Source organism: Rissa tridactyla, chromosome 21 (assembly GCF_028500815.1).
Source record: "Rissa tridactyla isolate bRisTri1 chromosome 21, bRisTri1.patW.cur.20221130, whole genome shotgun sequence".
Classification (NCBI taxonomy): Eukaryota; Metazoa; Chordata; class Aves; order Charadriiformes; family Laridae; genus Rissa; species Rissa tridactyla.
In genome coordinates this window covers 322,173-336,924 of record NC_071486.1, presented here as the reverse complement: position 1 = coordinate 336,924, position 14,752 = coordinate 322,173, and the positions used below count along the sequence as shown (strand labels likewise).

The following is a 14,752-nucleotide window of genomic DNA, read 5'->3' as shown; positions in this document are numbered from 1 at the left end:
GTGCAGAGCCTGGGACACAGGAGAAAATCACCACGGGTGCTGTCACGGGGACTCCCTCTTCAGCGCCTGGCTTTGCTTAAGTCCCCCCTTGTTAATGAGAGGTGAGTGCAGAACAGGGCAGGAGAAACAGCTTTGAGGCTGATGGCAAAGACTGTGCAGAGTCACAGGCCCTCTGAAGGATCAAAGCTGATCCCTGTCTTCCTTCATGCTTTGCTCCCAGGCTGCTCAGGGGGGATGTGATTGATGGCTGGAAAGAGGATGCTGGGCTCAGGATGCTGGATCTGGCCCTGGCCCCGTCTCTGCTGGAGCGCAGGAGGACCAACGCGCCCACGAGCTCTCTCTGCTGCTCAGCAACACGGGGGGTTTGCTCCAGACTCACCCCTGCTGAGAGCCACCAGTTCCTGCACTTCTCATGCCGGATGGCTCAAGCACCAGCGACTTATTTTGTGACGGCTACAGTCTGCCTGGCAGCAATCAGAGTGTCTCAGAAAGAATGGTGAAAACGTCTGACGTCATTTTTTCTGCAAAAACTGCTCTGGAATAGCTCCTCCTGGAGACACCCTTCTGAGAGTCAGAGCAACTTGAATTTGGGAATCATGCCTGCATACAGGACTTCTTTCCATAAAAGCCCCAGAGCTGTCAGTGCAGGGGAGCCAGCCGGTTTTGCTTCCCCCGTGTATACAAAACCTAATTCCAGGCTGAAATTTCCTTAAGACACATCTCATATTTCAGGATCTTTTGGTGCTACTTTCATCTCCAATCCACATATTGCAGCCCTATGATAATAATAATAGCAATAATAATAGCAATAATAATAGCAATAATAATAATACCTTTTGTATGTACATAGCACCTTTCATCCAAGGATCTAAGTCACAATTACAGCCCCACACATTCCTGTATATTACAGCCCTATAATTCTAAGACTGCTCAAGTATCCAGACTTCAAAGGGAATGTGGATTTCCCCTCCAGCCCAGTCACGGTGCCCAACATGCTGGAGACATTTCAAAGGTGTTTCGAAGGTGCCTTGGCAGTAGCCAGAGATAGTCAGAAGAGCCAGAGGAGCTCTGTGAAGCCAAAAGAAGCCTTCGTGGATTCTTTCCTCCCCTCTCCCGGACACTTTCTAGTCTCCCTGGAAAGTCAGCACAGCCCTGGGTGAGGACGGTGCTCCCATGAGACCCGCGTGTCTGTACAGTGGGAGAGGAAAAGGTGGAAACGATGTTGAAAGGCAAAACAAGTGATGGCACAAGCTCAGGCGGGTGACTTCCCAGGTCAGGCAGAACCCACAGCGTTCTCATCAGAAGTAAACTCACAACAAAATTATGCTCCACTGAAAAAAGAAGTGGGGGAGTGGGGGGTGGCGAAGCATTTCATTGCAAGCTCTTTTTTTTTTTTTTAAAGGGTGTAAAGATTTTCAAGTAACTCAAACACAAAACAAAGTATTCCTTTTTGCGTCAAAGCAAAATGTTTCAGGGATACCCAGAGCAAATGTGGTTTGGTTTGGTTTTAATTGCATGGGAAACCTGAAAAAAAAAATCTGTTTGTTTAACCCCAGCCAATCTTTCCCCTCCTTTTTTTGGTTTAGCCAAAGAGCTATTATTTACCCCCATACGTCCAGGAAGCAGTATGCTAAAAGCAAGGTAGCTTCCTATAGAAAACAGATTAGATTAAAGAATCGGGGTTTCCAGAAGCTCTGGCCAAGCTGCAGTTTACCAGCTGGGTTCACTTCCTCTACGGAGTTTGCCAGTGCTGCCCACGAGCTTTTAAACAGCTGCTGGATGCGGCTCCCAAGGAGTATTTCAGCAGCTGCACTGACTTGTGGCTGCGTCCGTAAGCGAGGCGTGAGGAGGTCAGGGGACATGAAAGCCAGGCTACAAATCTGAGAGCTTAGTGTTGTTTTCCTTCATGTTGTGGCTGAAGAAATGCAAAGCTCAAGAATTTTTTAATAAACTTTTAAAAGGTATTTTAACTCGAGAGGTTCAGACATGCGGCTGAAAAATGCCGAGAGTTTCCAACTCTTCTGTGGCACTTTTTTAATCAGTCCATCTCAAAGCGCATTAGAGAAGAGTTAATTATTAGTATTTTAAAGATAGGGAAACCGAGGCACAGGAAAATTAGAGGACTTATGTGGGGTAAACTGTGAGGCTGTGGCAGAGCTAGAAAACAGTCCAGGTTTGTCGTGCTGCACTCCAGTCCTCTGTACCTCCCACTTCCACTATGCAAGGGAGCCAAAGCTCATGGGGCACCTGTCTGTTCCCAAAATTCTGAGTCTTTGTGTCCCTCCATCTAGGAGAAGCCCTTTCCGCAGAGCATCGGCAAGGTGGTCAGTGGAAAGTCGTCCCCTGCCCGGCTGGAAAAGGAGTGGGTCTACCCCATGGTATCCCCAGATGAGCCAGAGCACCTCATGGAGGAGCAGGGCAGTTTTCACAGCGTGTGCTACCTCATCTCGGACACGCCGCGCTCGCCAGCATGGGCTGCACACGTTTCCTCCCCCTCTTCTTCAATAAATCAAGGCTTCCAGCATTCATGTTTTTTTGTCACTAATAAATCTTGCGCTGTCTTACACCACATGAAAGCGCAAAACCACCTTAACCGACAGGCACTTCCCGGTGCAGGACTGCAGCTGCAAACACAACCTGCAGCACAAGAACCTGCTGGTTTGGCCCCGAGCTGAAGAGAAGCTGGAGGCAGCAGACATGGCAAGGCTGCCCCTGCGCCCAGTAAAGCCCCGCGTGCTGCTGCCAGAGCCCACGTCAAACCGCTCCGTGCAGCAGGCACCTCATTAACCTGTGGAACTTGTTGCCGCAGGAAATTAGTGCAACAACAAAAGTCTTACCTGCGCCTACAGTCAAGGTCCTGCCTTGGTTGCGATACCGTTGGTTCTGCAAATACAACACACCTGACCCTAAAGGTATGTCCTTTGGTACCCAGGGCACATGCTGCTCAGGCAGACGACCTCACAGTCTTGGGACATTATGTGGGACAACAGCTTGGGACAATATCTGACAACTCCCATGTTCCTACGTAGAGGGACAAGAAAGCCTGACAGCGCAGCTAAGTGACTCTGCACCTCATTTTCCCTTTGGGAGATGCTGGCTGAGCAGCAGCAGAAGCACTGTTTTCACCTCCACAGTCAGGCTGACTCAGAGCTCTGCCTGGGAAGCCAGCGGAACGCTCACGCAGCTCTTGCCTTTCTCAGCTCCCAGGTACCGGGAAGCCGCTGGGGACGCTGCCAGCTGTGCAGCGGCTGCCGCTGGGAGCAGCTGCAGAAACAGGGGTAAAGCAAAATTGCAGAGACCATTCCCTGCAATGAGAATTTCTTCCCATGATCTCTAGTAAAGAGAAGATGAATTTCTGTCTAAAAGTGTAAATGCCCTTCCTGCAGGTTTCATGCATGCAAAAATGAAAATTTGCTTTACTAAGCTTAAGAAATGCCCACAATTGGGAATTCTGTTAAACTTGCAAGATGCAATTACACCCAGAGTCATCTCTGCACCAGATAACCTCCTCGGGAAGGTGACTTCTGCCTTCACATCCTGCAGGCCCCTAAGATCCCTCGTGCTTGGCCACACCATCGCAGCAGCCGCTGTGTCCTTGGCTCAGCTCATTGCTCCATGCACAAGGCACTGCTGGCACTGGGAGGTGGCACCGGGCAGGGGAATGTCCCAGGGGCTGGTGGTCTGCAGGGCACCGTGTCACGTTACACGTGTGGGGCGTCCTCCCAACAGCCCTCCCTGCTGCCATGCAAGCACCCCCCTGCTCTCCCACCCCAGCAGAGGAGACCACATTTCCACTCCCCTTCCACCTCTGCGGTTCTCCCCATAGCACGCACAGCCCTGACGGGATGATGTGGTGCTTGGGTTTCACCTTCCCTTTGAATGAAGGGGAACGTTATTAATTGGTGCCCCACAGGGGTGTTCAGTGCTGGAAACTGTCCTGTCTCCCTGGGGTCTCTTTGTAGTGGGACTTGTGGCTGCTCACAAGAAAAGGCAGCAGGTCCCTTGAGCAGGTCCTACCCTTACAGGTGTGTCTGAGGCGCCCCACTCCCATGGGGGCTGCTTTTCATTTCCAAATCCTTCAAAGAGGTTTAAACAGGAAGGACTGCAAACACAGCAAATGGAGACGGAGAGCTGCTGATACCTCAGGAGACTCCTCTGTGGTCCCATGGAGGGGAGGAGGCTGGAGAGCTGCCCTCCTTCATCACTGTCAGCAAAGCCTGTCCTGGCAGATCTGGGAAAGGTTTTGCATTACCCCTTCCTGGATCCTTGACGCCTCCCTGCAAGACTGGAGGCACCATGTGAGCTTCACCATGTCCTCCCCTTGCTCCCCACCACTGGCACAACTCCTGCCTCCGCTCGAGCTGGAGCCTGGCTCTGTTTTGACTTGGCTGCAACACTAGATGCCTGTGCTTGGTCCTGCTCTTCTTTGTGAAGGCTCTTTCTGATCTCTGTTCAGCTCCTGCCAAACTCAAGTCCTTCTTGAAGACCTCAGACTCCTCCCAGCCCTGACAGTTCTTCCCTATCCCTTCCCACCACTTTTCAGAGCACTGCTGTGGTAATCCCTGTCCCATCCTTGGCTCCCTGGCAGCCTCTCCTGGCTCCCTGGCACCCAAGCAGGACCCTGTGCTGCCTGCGGGGAGCTCAGGGCTGTCGTTGATGCCCCTTTCCCCACCCAGAGCTATTTCCCTGTGGTGCCTGAAGGTGGCTCATGTTCCTGTTTCAAGGTCCCCAGGGAGCCTGGCCCATGTTGGATGCCTTCTGAGCTGTCTCAGAGCAGCCAAGAGGAGGAGCATCCGTCTGTCCGTGGGCTGCCAGCTCACTGACACCCAGCCCAGCTCCTCCAAAGATGGACCTAGGGGAGCAGCTAGTTCCACAGCACTGGAGGCGTTTTGGTACCCATTTGGCACCCGGCTGAAGTGCCTGGGCTCAAAAGCAGCAGCACCCTGTGCCCTGCTGCTGTCAGAGGGTGCTCCCCCCTGAGGGGGTGATGGGGGACCCTCAGCCACCACTGCAGGGATCTGGGAAGTGCCGCGTTTCCCTTTCCCTCCTCCACCCTGCTGCTGCTCCCTGACCCAGGCAGGTGCAGAGGGGGAGAGGCATTTGCAGCTCCATTGCTGCCTTTTGGCACCAGAGCTTCTGCCAGAATCAAAGAGCTTTTCAAAGAAAACCCTAAACTCCTTTAATCGCCAGCTAGAGCTCCTCCCGCACAGATCTAAGGGCCATGAGCTCAGTGTTTTCATTGCCCTAGGCAGATTTATGAGCTTATTCTTCAAGGAAGGGAGGGAGAGAGGGGAGGCTGTGGTATATTACTTAGCCTGGGGGGCGGGCAGGGAGGAGAGGGGGGAGGATGGAGGAAGGCATTTGCAGTGGAAGTGCACGACTTGCAGAAAGGCCGGCTCTGCTGCAGCCAGCGCTCTCAGGCATGGTGGAAAGGCACGGCGAGATCGGATGTGAGCGAGGACCCGCCTGCTGCGGCTGTGGAGGGTGAGCAGCAGCTGCCTCCCATCACACGCTGCCTGCGCAGCAGTGCCAGCCAGGGAGCGTGTGAGCATGGCATGCCTGCTGCCGCCCGGCCGCGCTCACTCCGACGGACAAGACCGGGAGTGGGGCATCCAACGGACGAGACCAGGAGTGGGGCGTCCCTCACAGTGTGAGCGGGAGGGACTGGTCACCCCCAGCCCCAACCGAGCTGCCCTGGTTGCAGTTTGCAGAGGCGATCCCACGTGGCTGCCACCCCGGAGACAGCCCCATCCCCGCGCAGGTTTGCTCTCACCGCTCCACTGCGCTGCCTTCCCCACCGCGCTCCTCATCCGTACACCTGCTCCCTTCTTGCCAGAGAAGGCAGCGCTCGCTGCCAGCTGTGAGGCAAGTGCAGTAAAGGCCTGGCTGCGCCTTCTCCCACAGAGAGACCTGGGCTTTAGGGTGGGGTAGATCCTGTGCCTCGCCTCCTGCGGCCCAACTCAGACGATGCCCCACCAAGAAGTGGACATCTTCTCACATCCAGCGCCCCAGACACCCTGCTGCCGCTTCCGAACAGCCCTGCAAAGGATGCCTCTCTCAATTTGAACTCAAATCTTGGGAAGGTCTCGGCCATGACCTGTGGTACTAAAGCCGCAGCCCAGCCCTCTGCCTCATCACCCGCAGCACCCTCCATTGTAGCTGGAAGAATTCAGGGGCTGCAACCCTTGTTGTGGACCAGCTGCTCTCTGGAGAGCACAGTGTCCCGTGAGTCCCAGCAGTGCCCACACTGGGATAACAGCAGCCAAGCAAAGCAAAACACAGCTGGACCCAAAGCTCCCAATATCAAGAGGTAAATGGGAGCAGAGCTTATGGCGGAGAAGGGGGCTGGGAGGTGATGAAGCAGGAGGAAACAGGAAAAGCTGCCATGAACCTGAAAGTGTCATGGCATTGGAAATACAGAGACTTCAAAATTTCCTTTCCCTCGAACGCAGACCAAAGACCCAACATGTCAATATTTAGTCTAGATCAAAAAAAATCAATATATTGTGTTTTAGAACCATCAAGATGCTTTGATAGTTTTGGAGTCCTACAATGTGAATATTAAATCGCCTACAGGTAAATGCAACACCAACAGGTGAAAATATGTAAATGGAAACTTTTTTTAACAGAAGCCACCCTGAAGTGAAAACATTGAAATAAACTCTCCTGGTTCAGCTGGTTACTATGTTTCTGCCATGCACAGTCCCATGAACACAGATGTTTTTTCATTGATATTTTCCTTTTCAGTGAAATAAGGTATCGCTGGGTAGACCATCCCCCCGAATGTGCTCTTCAGGCGGCTCTATCACCGACCTCACTATTCACGCTGCTGTAGTTGTGGCTTTGCTCTGAGTGCTGCTAATCCCCCCGGGACACTGGCTCCCTCACCACTCCTTTTTCTGCTCGCCGAGGGGCTCGTCACGTTCCTGCTGCTCTGCCCTGAGCCTCGAGCCCAGGCACACCGCCGTGCAGCATCTGATGTCATCCCTGACCTTTTAGGGGTTAAAAAAAAAAAAAGTGCCTCAAAGCTGTTAATGGTGCACGTAAACCCATGTGTGTCAGAGCCCAGCTCTTCTAATGCCTCTCACCAGCCTTATCTCCCACATCTGGGACCCCAAGCTCACCAATGTTTCTCCCTGCTCCTGCTATGGCTGCCATTCTCCCAGGCATGCTGGGCATTTCCAAGAGCAAGACTGTGGACTTCTGGCTGTAAGGGGTAGGAGCGGCATTTCACATTAGCCTTCCAGGAGGGAAGAAGATCAAGCAGAGAGGCAGCCCTTAGTGCATCAGTCTGGCCACCAGGACACGGGGGTGGCTTTGGAAATCCTGTGCTCTATCGTGGTTTGAGAAGTGGAAGGGTCTGGGAGCTCTTTGGGGTGAGTCTCCACCTTTGTGGTGTGTTTGGATGAGTCCTGGTTCAATGTTTGGGCTCCTGTGTTGACCATGACATGAGGAAGAGGCTGTGGATGAGCCCTGGCACTGGGCAAGCATCAGCCACAGGATGGCGACTCACTGCGCTTTGCAACAAAAACAGGGGCAGGAGAGCAGCGATGCCCCCCAGGAAGGACTTAATTTACACCTTGCATTGGGATTTGGTGCTTTCTGCATTTTTGGCTGCTCCCTCTGTCTCCCCAGCGTGCGTGACTGTCATCTAAAACACAAAGGTCCCTGTCATGCCTGCAGGAGATCCCATTTCCTTGTCACCCCGCTGCAAGCCCAGATGTCCCTTCAGCCCCAACACACGTCCCCGCAGCTGCGATGCCTGTGGGCTCCTACCAGTCAGCCACCAGTCCACCAGTCCTGTCCCTCTACTGGTGCCCCAGCTCCTCTGGCAGCTCTTGGGGTGCTTCCCATCGTAGGGTGGCCATGGTCTGTCCTCCTTTTTCCCAAGGTGGGGGCTGCAGGGGGCAGAGTCTGGGGCAGACAATTAAGGAGGGTTTAGGGCTGAGGGGAGCTGCCTTCAGCATTGCGACGTGTCTTGCTCCAGGAGTCAGCTGTGGCTCTGGGGTCAGCCTTCAAACCCTGCTGCCTCAGAGGTATGTGGGTGCTTAGAAAATGCAAATATCAAGAAAGAGGCATCTTCCACTCACTCTTTCCCTGCACCAGTTGCAGCATTGCGTGACCAGGGAAGTGTCTGCCCAGCTTCATGTCAGAGCATCCCTGCCTCCTGCGGATCCTTATCACAGGCCCATGTGGCACCTGATGCTAGAGGGTAGCTCAGGGGAGAGCGTGGCTGATGTGGAGCCCTGGCCTCAGACTCGCAGTGGGATGTTAAATTTCAGGCAACGGCTCAAAATGCCTCTGCAAGGTGAAAGCAGCCCTGAGAGCTCCTGATCCCATTCACCTCAATGGAAACTGCATGGGGAACAAGAAACTTTCTGTCTGGGCAGCCTCTTGAGATGCCTGGTGATACTCAGAAGCAGCCAGACTCTCTGCTGTTCTTTCTTCTCCCAAATTCTGCTGTGACAACAACAACTCAACGACCTCATCAGCTGTCTCATGCCCCAGCTCTTTGCCGGCTTTCCAGGACAGAGCAGCAGCATCGCATGCAGTGAGCTGTGCGGTGTCTGTCTGGCTTCACTGGGGGGCTTCACAATGCTTCTGGGGACGGGGCACAGAGCCGGGGTAAAGCCTGATCCCTCCGTGGTGCTCTGGGGACCTGGGACCCTGGGGAAGGGGAAGAAGGCTCCTCCAGCTGAGCTGTGAGCCATGGTGCTACTGATGTCTCATATCCTACAGGTTTGTGTCCTTCCTCCTGGTCACTTCCACCGCAGTGCCCACCGTACCCTGCATGCTCCCCTCTCTCACATCACAGCACTCCCTGCTCCGCCCGTGTCCCATGCACTGCTCGTACGAGTGGGTTTGATCAGTCTTCACAAGAGAAGGTGAAATGGAGGAATGTTACTGCTGTGTTTAACTACCAACCGGGAGGGTGAAGATGGAGCCAAACTCTTCTTGGAGTTGTGTAGGGGAGGGATGAGAGGTAACGGGCACAAGCTGGAACATGGGAAACTGCAATCAGATATTAAGAAAAACATTTCCCATGAAGATGGTCGAGAATGGGAAAAGAGTGAGGGAATCTTAGAGATACTCAAAACTGTACTGGACAAGATCCTGACCAATCTCACAGAGCTGGACCTGTTTTGAGCAGGAGCATGGATCAGAGACCTCCAGAGGTGTCTTCCTTCCTAAAATATTTTTGATTTTGGGCAATTGTCCCAGTTCCTCCTTGTGTCCCCTTAGTCCAGGCTGGGGATAAGGCATGACGCATCGTTTCTAACCTCTACGTGTGCAGGTTGGACAGGGAGTGTGTGTGCTGTCTGTCCAGCTGACGTGAATGCATGACCATGACACTACTGCTGTCACCTTGCCACCTGTGGGTACTACTGAGGGTGTCCTCTGCTGAGTGCAGGCACTCCATTTCTTTGAGCCCCCTATTTCCTGCCAGCCATGGTTGGACAGGCCAGCCTAGAAGGGGCCTGTCAGGCACCAGCAACACGGTGTCATTTTTTTGGTGAAACAGGAGCAGCAAATTGAGAGTATCCCTTCATCCCCCAACTTTACCCCCAGTCCCCCTTGCCAGGGGCTGGTAACCAGACGCAGGGGGGCCAAGGGGGATCAGGATGCCACCCTGGGGCAGAGGGCTGCGCTGAGCACCTGCACCCAACCACAGCCCTGTTCCCAGTGCTCAGGCAGCAGGTGGCGGGTATGGGGACAGCCAGGGTCTGAACTCCCCCAGCCCATGCAGTGGCACTTCCATATCCTGGGGAATCTGAGGTGGGGTTGCTCAACCAGGTCACACGCAGGGTTTGCGGTAGTGGCAGGGGTTGAAGCTAGTGCTCTGAGTACCAAGCGTCTCTTCCCATTTTCCCGGCCTCCTCCGTGCCCCTTTGTGCAGTCTCCTGTCTGCGGCACAGGAGCCTTCCCCTTTGCAGCTCCAGTCTCCTGCACTCTCGGCTTGATGCTGTCCTCTCCAGAGACTCCCCATCAGCTCCAGTCCATTCTTGTTGTCAGACCCAAAAGCAACTCTCCGTGGAAGATAGAGACGTGATATTTGACACACTGCTGTCAGGACTTACTGGCATATCAGCTAGAGGTTAAATCTGCTCCCTGAATAGCTCAGCTCTTTCAGGTTGATATAGGCCCTAGGGCCGTTGGACCTAGCTGAGCAGGAGAGGGTGTGCTGACCTTTAGGGTTTCATGGCCAGACTCTGAGGCCAGGCTGAGACACAGTTCAAATATGTCATGCACTAAGCAGCTCTTTGCCAGCACCAGTGAACCAGGCAGGATGCATCAGCATTTCTGTGCTGCTCCAGAGAGATGGGCTGTTAGACCCAACATGAGCCCCACTGGAGTTCAAGCTGTCTGCAGGAGAGATGCAAACAGCAGGGACCTGTCACCTAACATGGACAACCCCAGCGCTGGCTGCCTGCTCTCTCCGGGGCTGCCAAGGAGACACCAGCGTGTTGTCTAAGTGCCTACTGGAGACGTGCCCCTGGGAAGAGGTGACTTGCTCCTCTCCCGTCTCCCTGACCGCAGCTGCAATCTCACCAATGGTGCCTCCATTGGAGAAGCTTGGTTTTGGGTGGGTGGGATCGGGTTCAAGTTCAGGGAGGTGCAAGAGTGAGCAAGGACAGGGTTCTTGGAGACAGGCATGGCAGAGGCACAGCACTGTCAGGATGGGGCTTGACTGTGAGCTCATTAGTGGTGAGGCAATGTCTAATCAGAGGTTATTACGAGGATCCTTTATTTCGCACCTGAGGGAGTCCTGCTCTTTACAGGAGTACCAGTAATTTGCTTAGAAGACAGGGCATGGAGCGAAGGAGATGGAAAGTTTTGGGAGCCGCTGCCCTTCAGCTCCATGCTTCATGTTGCCATTACAGGGCTTGCTTTTCAGCACTTGCAGCTCTCCAAAAAAAAGATCTAGGCATTTCTTTACATATCTGAACGTGGATTTAAAGCCTGAATTTACATCAAGAGCTTAGATCGCTCAAATATCCATACTTTCTACAAAATTTATGCTGATGTGCTTTGAAAAACCAGCCCTGACTGCACACCTTATAACTGAGGAACTAACCTTACGTGACCTACTGAAGGTAGCCCAAGAAGGCAGTGACAGAAACAGGGCTCTCTGGTCCTCCTCCAATAATTCCCAGCTGATCCTGCCTTCCTACCCCTGTTGCATCTTATTTGTTCATTCACAGGCAGCATTTAACATATAAGCAGCAAAAGCGTTTTTCCCCACAGAGGTCCGGCCCTAAGGGGAGGAGGAAAACTCCGGACCCTCCAACGCCTCCCTGGCTCGACCCCATGGATTTTGCAGCCGGGGCGTCCCTGCAGCCCGGCGGGGTGACGGGCTGGGAGGTGGCGTTGCCGGTGTCTCTCCGGCAAACGGCTGTCGCTGGCGCCACCGTGTGAGTGCCGCGGGCCGGCGGAGCAGCGCCCGGAGCAGCCGAGCCCGGGCCAAGGGATGGACGGCTGCCTCAGGGCTGTCCTGAGGACCAGCCCCAGGGAAAACCAGACCTCTGCCCGGAGCAGCCGCGGAATCACCTGCTGCACCGGGCCGAGGGCATCTTTATGCACTCGCCTGCTGGGATCCACGCACAAAGGGCGCGTAGCCCGGGGCTCCGCGTCCCTGCTCCGACCGCCACGGTCAGGGTGGCGATGAGAACCATTTAACATCAAGATGTCCCTTTGGTCGTGCAGCGGAGCTCTCTGCAGCTCCCAGCCCAAGGGACAGCTCTGCAGAGATGGCGGGCAGCGTGTTCTCTGCAGGGTGGGAGCCGCGGGTGCCCTGTCTTGCCATGACTGCAGAGGTGGAGTGTGTCCCTGACAGGGCTGCCACTTGTCCTCGCAGTGGCACCAGTGCTGCAAAGCTCTGCAGCCTCCCACGCTAACAGCCCACGTGTTTTTAACCGCCTCCATCGAGACATGCTCAAGAGCTGTAGTGACTTTTCACTCAGGCAGCTGGCTCCAAACTTAGCCCCAGGGTGTGCGCAGGGGCGACAGCTCTATGCACAGCACACCTCATGCGACAAGTGCTCCGTGGTTCCCTCTCCCGAGGAAATACAGCTTGCATTGCACATTTTTCTCCTCTTTCATGCTCTCCAGTAAAATTCGTCCATTGCTGTCACATTTCTTTCTCAGCTGACCCACTAGAGCTCTGGGCATCCAATGGTTGGCACAAGACAAAGCAACGTGTTCCTCAGACGAGCAGGATGAGCAGGGAAGCTCTTACCCGGCTGTGGCAGCTTCAACCTGGCTTTGCAAAGCCCTTCGTGAGTGGGTTAGGGTGCTTAGCTTTAACAGCTGAGTAACTGCATCTCAGGACAATCCAGCAACACCAGAAAACCAGCCAAGCAGTCTGTATGCCACCCCTGACGTAAGCCCTCTTTCAGCATGATGAGCATAAAACGAATGTCCCCAGCACTGCCTGGGAGCTGCCAGTTGTCCGCAACGACTGTGGTACACGCGGCTTCCCTCGGCAGCGCCTCGGCTGCATCCCTAGCTGGGAAAGCCGAGGCCCTCACCAGCCTACCTGCCACGCAGCTGAGGTTGGCGGCTGCAGCGCTTTCTGTGAATTAACTGAGCAAGCATCCTCCCCAGCGCACACCAGGGCCAACCCCTCTCCCTGAGAGAGGTGTTTGTGCTCCTGGTCAAACCGAGAGATCCTTCCACAGAGTCCCCTGCTCACCCTGGGGACGTCCTCAGTCACCACTACTCAAATGGCCCCACTGAGACCATCTTTGGGTGGGGCTAGAAACAAACCCACCAGTGCCTGTGGTAGTTTAACCCTTTGGGTTTTAAGACCAGAAAGGAAGGGAAACATTCAGATAATTAAGAACTTTTATTAAAAAAAAAAAACAAAACACAACAAACCACAAAACCCTACCAAAGCCCTCACACCTCTTAAAAGGCTTTAATATTCATTTTAAAGAGGCAACTTGGGCACTGCTGGTGGCCAGCTCAACCCAAAGCCCCGAAAGCCATGAGTTATCACAGCTATTGAAATGTTTGACAGAAGGATCCCAGAGCAGTTTGCACTAATTGCTCAGTATAAATACTCCATTATGTTCTCAGACAATCAGAATCTACCCAGCAAATCAGCTCCTCTGATCCACTGTAATCAAGAAGCAAAGCATGCATAACATCGCAATATAAACAGCGTTTGCAGAGGGGCGCGGGGAGGAGGGGGAGCTGGCTTAGCTTGGCAGGTCCTGCAGTAATAGCTGCCTTTTCTGTCGTTGTTTTGTTTTGTTTCTAATTTCCAGAGGAAATTTAATTTCAGGAAAATGTGGCACAAACTTCCAAGCTGGAGGAAAGCTGCAGCTGACGAAGGGGTCCGGAGAAAGCGTTGCAAAAGAAACAGCAAAGGCTGTACTTACAGGTAAGCTGTTAGAGGGCTCAGGTTGGCAGGGACCTCCGAAAGCCCCAGCTCGGAGCAATCCACCGAGAGCATGATGCCATCCTCTTCGCAGTGGCACTGGGGTGGGCAGGGGGGCGCAGCACCTTGCTCGGCGCGCACTGCCTGGAAGCGGGCAGAGGAGGCCAGCAGAATGCCCCAGAAGAAGAGCTTGTCCATCCTCGCCTTGGCTGCGGCTGCTGGGACGGCGCGAGGTGCCGCCGGCCGGCTCCGACCCCGGGGCTCAGCTGGATGGAGGGGAGCGACCCCGCTGCCTGGCAGGGCAGGGTAGGTCCTGCAGGTTGGAGTGTGGTAAGGATGCAGCCAGGGAAGGGAAGGCATTGTCGAATGATCTTGGTTATTGGATTTCAAGGGCTGGGCAGGGGCGTGAGACACTCCAATGGGAGGAGTTAAACTTTCTACTCTTTCCCTCTCTCTCTCTCTCTTAGAGCTGGCAGGAATTTCATTCAAAGGGAAGAAAGGAGTCGCGGGGGGGGGGGGGGGGGCGGAAAGAAACCTCAACAAATAAAGACCTGTTCATAGCTCCGGGACCTGTGCTTGTTTTGTAACAACGTTTTTGTGAGATAGCAGGGCAGGGGAAGGCAAAGCTGGCTCCGTCAGGGCAGAGGAGTATAAATAGGGAGGCAGGAGCACCCAAGCAGCGCTTCAAGGGCTCCAGACTTTGGGACGCTGAAATACAACCCCAGATAAAGGACTCTGTGTGTCTGTGCTGGCTGCTCAGCCCAGCTGCAACTGGAAAGTCAGGGTGTAGCTGGGGAGAAGGGAGCGAGGAGCTCACAAGGAGCTGTTTGCTGGCAGCGACCGTGCCCAGGGCTGCAGGTCCCTCTGTCCTGTGGTCCAGCCCTCGCTCACATGCAGCCCCATTGCTGTCCCCACACACGGGGCAGGGCCTGGCTGGGAGAGGCAGGAGGATGGAGCAGCAGTGTCATGGGGCTGAGTTCGGTGGGGACCTCTCCAGTGTAGATTCACCCCCCACATCTCCAGTGGGGACCTCTCCGGTGGGACACGGTACTTTTGCAGCTGCGCTGCTGGCTGTCGTTTTGCCCAGATACAGGTCGGGTGCACGTGGGAGCTGTTTGCCGGAGCTGCGCTGCACTGATGCCAGGAGGAGGCGGCTGGTTTTCTCCAAGAGCTCCCTCTGACCTTGGATAAAGTGATCAGAGTCAAAGTTGAGGAACAGTCTGTTGAGTGGGGGCTTGAAGCCATGTTGTCTGGAGCTCCATCATGCAGAAGGGAGCAGGTCTGGCTTAGCAGGGGGGATACTGCCTGTGCCAGCCCAGCCCAGGGCCTCGGGGTGTCCTGAAACATGTGGGATGTGCATCAGAACAG

The 14,752-nt window shown here is 54.3% G+C and overlaps 1 protein-coding gene across 1 annotated transcript in view; it reads right to left on the bottom strand.

Moving 5' to 3' along the window:
- The window catches only part of LGR6 (leucine rich repeat containing G protein-coupled receptor 6), a 149,610-nt gene extending 135,866 nt beyond the window's left edge, over positions 1 to 13,744 (bottom strand). The window contains exon 1 of the mRNA XM_054181275.1: positions 13,386 to 13,744. Within this exon, the coding sequence (XP_054037250.1) occupies positions 13,386 to 13,744 (359 nt within the window). The remainder of the gene's footprint in view (positions 1 to 13,385) is intronic.
- Between the last annotated feature and the right edge of the window lie 1,008 nt (positions 13,745 to 14,752).